This window comes from Trachymyrmex cornetzi, unplaced genomic scaffold (genome assembly GCF_001594075.2).
Source record: "Trachymyrmex cornetzi isolate Tcor2-1 unplaced genomic scaffold, Tcor1.1 scaffold75, whole genome shotgun sequence".
Lineage (NCBI taxonomy): Eukaryota > Metazoa > Arthropoda > Insecta > Hymenoptera > Formicidae > Trachymyrmex > Trachymyrmex cornetzi.
In genome coordinates this window covers 1,084,497-1,088,598 of record NW_017300081.1, presented here as the reverse complement: position 1 = coordinate 1,088,598, position 4,102 = coordinate 1,084,497, and the positions used below count along the sequence as shown (strand labels likewise).

Below are 4,102 nucleotides of genomic sequence, written 5' to 3'. Positions count from 1 at the left end.
TTCTTCGTGTCTTAATATTTTACATCTATATAGCATTTTTATTAAATAAATTTACATTATGCCGCGGAATCGATGCATATTAAACAATATGCAGTATCATTAGGACAATATTTATTCATACATCCCCAATCTAACATGATGCTGAAACTCGCTTATCTCGATTCATGCTACATACGAGCATATGAAGAAGAAATTTTCGGGCAACAGCAACATATATCAATAAAGAGCAAATGCCTGTGCTTTCGCATTTGCAATCTTGATTTAATCAGTCATACCTAATAACCGTGCATTCTATTTATGTAGCAACCATAATCTCGCCACACATAATCTCACCGATCATATTAGATTTCCTATCTAATTTGCGAATATTGAATATTCGATCATTCCGGTACGGATATTACATTGCATGCATCGCCGCCGGCGCATTATTTCGAACTGTACAGATTTCCACTGATGCAAACTTTGAAACGCGTCCACCCAAATTCTAAATCTATCGCAATAATCTACCTAAAGCCGTGGTCCCAAATATAGATGTTTTATTAATTGAAAATTATTATGAACGAAGATATATACTCATAATTAATCGTCATTTTAGCGATTACGAGAACCTGAATAACTATGTATGATAAAAATTTTATTCCATTTTTTAGTTTCCATCCTCCTTTTCGTTCCAAAAAGAGCTGCGATCCAATTCACGCTCACAACACTTGGGAATTGGGATCATTTCATTTTTGTTGTTTATCAAATGTCAAACAAGGATAAATAATTCTCACGGGCGCTGTGAGCGTAAATCGAACCTCGACCCAAAAATATTAATTCGATAAATGCGCATCGTCATAGCAACCATGACTGCAAACGATCTCATGGTAGAACCAGATTCCACCATGAATGAGCTGGCGAAGCACGCACATTATCAGATCTCTCGCACATATTAATGTTGTTCATGCAGAACGCTCACCGATCTATCTGAAGTTTCGTTTCGTTATTTTTTAATGGTTAACTCTAAAGATGAGTTTGATCCCTTTACCTAAAGTACAATGTAGTTTACCCAAAGCGAGAAAGTATCCCATTGACGTTCCCGGCACGGCAAATATATCTTACGGGCACAAGTTGCGCGAACGCAAAAGTTGCCGCATTGTAAAGCACCATGACTCGGATAGATCCATCTTCGAAGGCACAGAAGAGGAAAAGAGGGAGTACAACCAGTTACTTAAAACTCTGGAGTTCAAGAAAGAAACCGATCGGAAAATCAGAAACAAGAATCTTCGCCAACGAGTCCAACAAGGTATTAATACGGACATTGATGTGGTTTTCTTTGTTACACTTACATTTTTTAAGAAAACTTAAGTAGAAGCAAAAGATAGATTAGGAGAAAATAAAATATTTCTTTTAAAAACCTGTAGATATTCTAATCACACAGTATTATGAATAAATATGTTGTACAAATAATTTGCAATTATTTATATGATAGAGTAATATTGATACTTATTAGAAAAATTAATTTTACAAAATTGATTAAGATGCTATATAACAGAAAGAATCCTATTTTCGGTCGGAAGCTTTTGGTGCTTAATAATATTCATATGCAAATTTGCAAATACATTCTTTCAATTTTATAAACTGCATGACAATTCGATTCGTCGGACTCAAAATGCAATCATAAACTGAAGCTGAAAATAACATCACAGATTGTAAATTTGCATACGAATATAATTAAGCGCTTTTATATTCCGCTTCAAATCAAAATAGGACTCTATTATTTCTCTCATTTGATTTATTCTTATTATTGGTTTAATTTTTACTTATAATTAATTAACATGTATATAACTATTCTGGCAGAATAAATTAATATTAGATTTTTAAAGAATTACGATATAAAATAAAATAGCCCCCCCCCCTCTCTCTCTCTCTCTTTCTCTTCAATTCATTTTTATTTAATTTCAATCGTCACACATGAGTCATGTCCACTCGGATACATCATTTCCCTTCGCGTAATGAGACCCGCTGAAGTGGGCTAATTACCAGCCATTAACATGACAACGACTAATCTCCAGATATGTCGGCGTATGAGGAGGATCTACAGGCGCGTAGGGAGAAACTACGCAATCTCGTATCGAATGAAGAGGCGAATCTAACGAGAGAGATCATGGAGGTGACGCGGTGGAATGAATGTGCCCGATTCGAAGAGATACTTGCGAGAACAGAAGAGTTGAAGAAACGGCACAACGAAGAACACAAAACGATGGTAGCCGCCAAACAGATACAACAATATCTAGCCTCATGTCCAGATATTAAGCAAGAATTGTCCAAAAGATGCACGATTGATGCGAAGCAATGTAACGCGGCACAGATGGCGAGCAACGAAGCAAAGAGATTGGCGGAGAAGGAGCTGGACGCTGTCTGGCATGAGATAATGCTGAAGGAGTCTGAAGTGAAGAGGCACAAAGAGACAGAGGAGTCGGAGAGACGAACCTTAGCCCAGCAAGAAACGGTGTCCACTTTAGCCAAGCAAGTGGCAGACAAGTTGGCGCTGGAAGACGAGAAGAAGCGAGTTAAGAGAGACGAACAGGAGCATCTGAAGCGGCTGTGCGAGGATATGCGTCGAGCGGAGTTAAAGAATCTCGAGATGGAAAGGCAAAAGCGGGAAAAGTTGAAGAAGGAACTCGAGGAGCAAATCCTGACGACAAAGAAATTCGTCGCCAAACGTGCTCACGAGGAAACCATAGTGGATCGCATATTCATAACTTTGGCCGAAGAAGAATTGGCCAAAGAGAAGGCCCATGCGAAACAGGACACCGTGGCCCTTCGTACAGAATTAGACTCCTATCTTAAATATCTAGAAGACTTGAAGCAGGAAGAGGTCAAACGGAATCTTGAAATGGAAGCTATCATTCAGCAGTCGCACAAGGACATCGAAGCAAGACGCGAACTCGAGTTGAAGAAATTCAAGGAAATTCGCCAGCGTGCCACGCAGGAAGTTCTTCGCGGTCGGGAGGAACAGCTGATGATGCGACAGGAAGCAGAGGAGCGGGAACGACAATTGAAAATAGAGGAGCGAGAGATGCTCGAAAGACAGATCAAGATGGACGCCGACTTGACTGCGATGGAGCAGAAGGAAAACAGAGAAAAAGCACTTCGATACGGACTGCAGCTCAAGGAGCAGCAGAGATGCGTCGAAACGACGAGACGCCACGAATTAGAGGAGGAGCGACAGTACCATCACGCCGAGATGAAGAGGCAGGCGGAGGAAAATCAGAGGCTCACGGACGAGCTGTTAAATGTTTCAGAGAGTATTACGCCGCATCCGTTTAAAGCCCTACTAAAGGAGTCCTTGAAGGAGAAGGAAGGACGTTGTCCTGCAACTTTAACTTCCGCGTAACTGACATGTTAGGAGATGCTGATAAGTTACCAGGTGTATCTGTCTTCACCCTTGTAAGTTACTTCTCCAGCTTGTCGGTACGCGGGAATTATGTAAAGAGCCAGGTAGACCGCTGAATAATCAATCAATCAGCGAGCGATCGTTAAATTTGTGGCGATAGAGACGTGAGATAAGTTGGTAGGAATTTAGGATATCAAGGTGCAAAATCTTGATTTATAAAAAATATAAAAATTATGAACGTGTACAATAATTAATGCTCATATTAAAATATTAAAATGATGTAACACGTACAATTATAGATATAATATGATATTTTCATCCTTTTTTCTTTGTGTTTCTTTCTGTAACCGTACAAAGTTATATAATTATCTCTTTCTCTAATCATATTTTTATAATTTTATTTTCCAGCTAGACCGTTTAAGGCTTTGATTGCTATAGTTTGTGTTATCACATATACGGTCCTATACTATATTATATTATATAATTTTATCTTTATATATACATATAGATATATTTTAATTAGAACATAGGTATTAATTAGTTTTAATATTCTTCTTTAACTACTAATTAAGTAGTATATATTACATATAAATTTAATAACACATTTAAAGGTACAAAATAATTGGTTGATAATCATTAATTAATCATTTATTCGCCAGTGCATTTATTCAAACTTATTAATATTCTGTTGTGTGTTTAATGATCTTTTTAACATAAAATATA

General features: G+C 37.6%; 1 protein-coding gene across 1 annotated transcript; it reads left to right on the top strand.

Annotated features, from left to right (window-relative positions):
• Positions 1 to 875: 875 nt before the first annotated feature.
• LOC108768146 (trichohyalin) lies at positions 876 to 3,562 on the top strand. Its single transcript, XM_018518461.1, has 2 exons — positions 876 to 1,285; positions 2,055 to 3,562. Exons 1-2 carry the CDS (start codon positions 1,009 to 1,011, stop codon positions 3,377 to 3,379), a joined length of 1,602 nt encoding a protein of 533 aa, XP_018373963.1. The 5' UTR covers positions 876 to 1,008; the 3' UTR covers positions 3,380 to 3,562.
• Positions 3,563 to 4,102: the final 540 nt, after the last annotated feature.

What these genes read in the sequence shown, in the direction of transcription:
- LOC108768146 (XM_018518461.1), top strand. Translation starts at nt 1,009, where the DNA reads ATGAGTTTGATCCCTTTACCTAAAGTACAATGTAGTTTACCCAAAGCG. An exon ending in TCGCCAACGAGTCCAACAAG is followed by an intron (nt 1,286 to 2,054) that starts GTATTAATACGG and finishes ACTAATCTCCAG; the next exon opens with ATATGTCGGCGTATGAGGAG.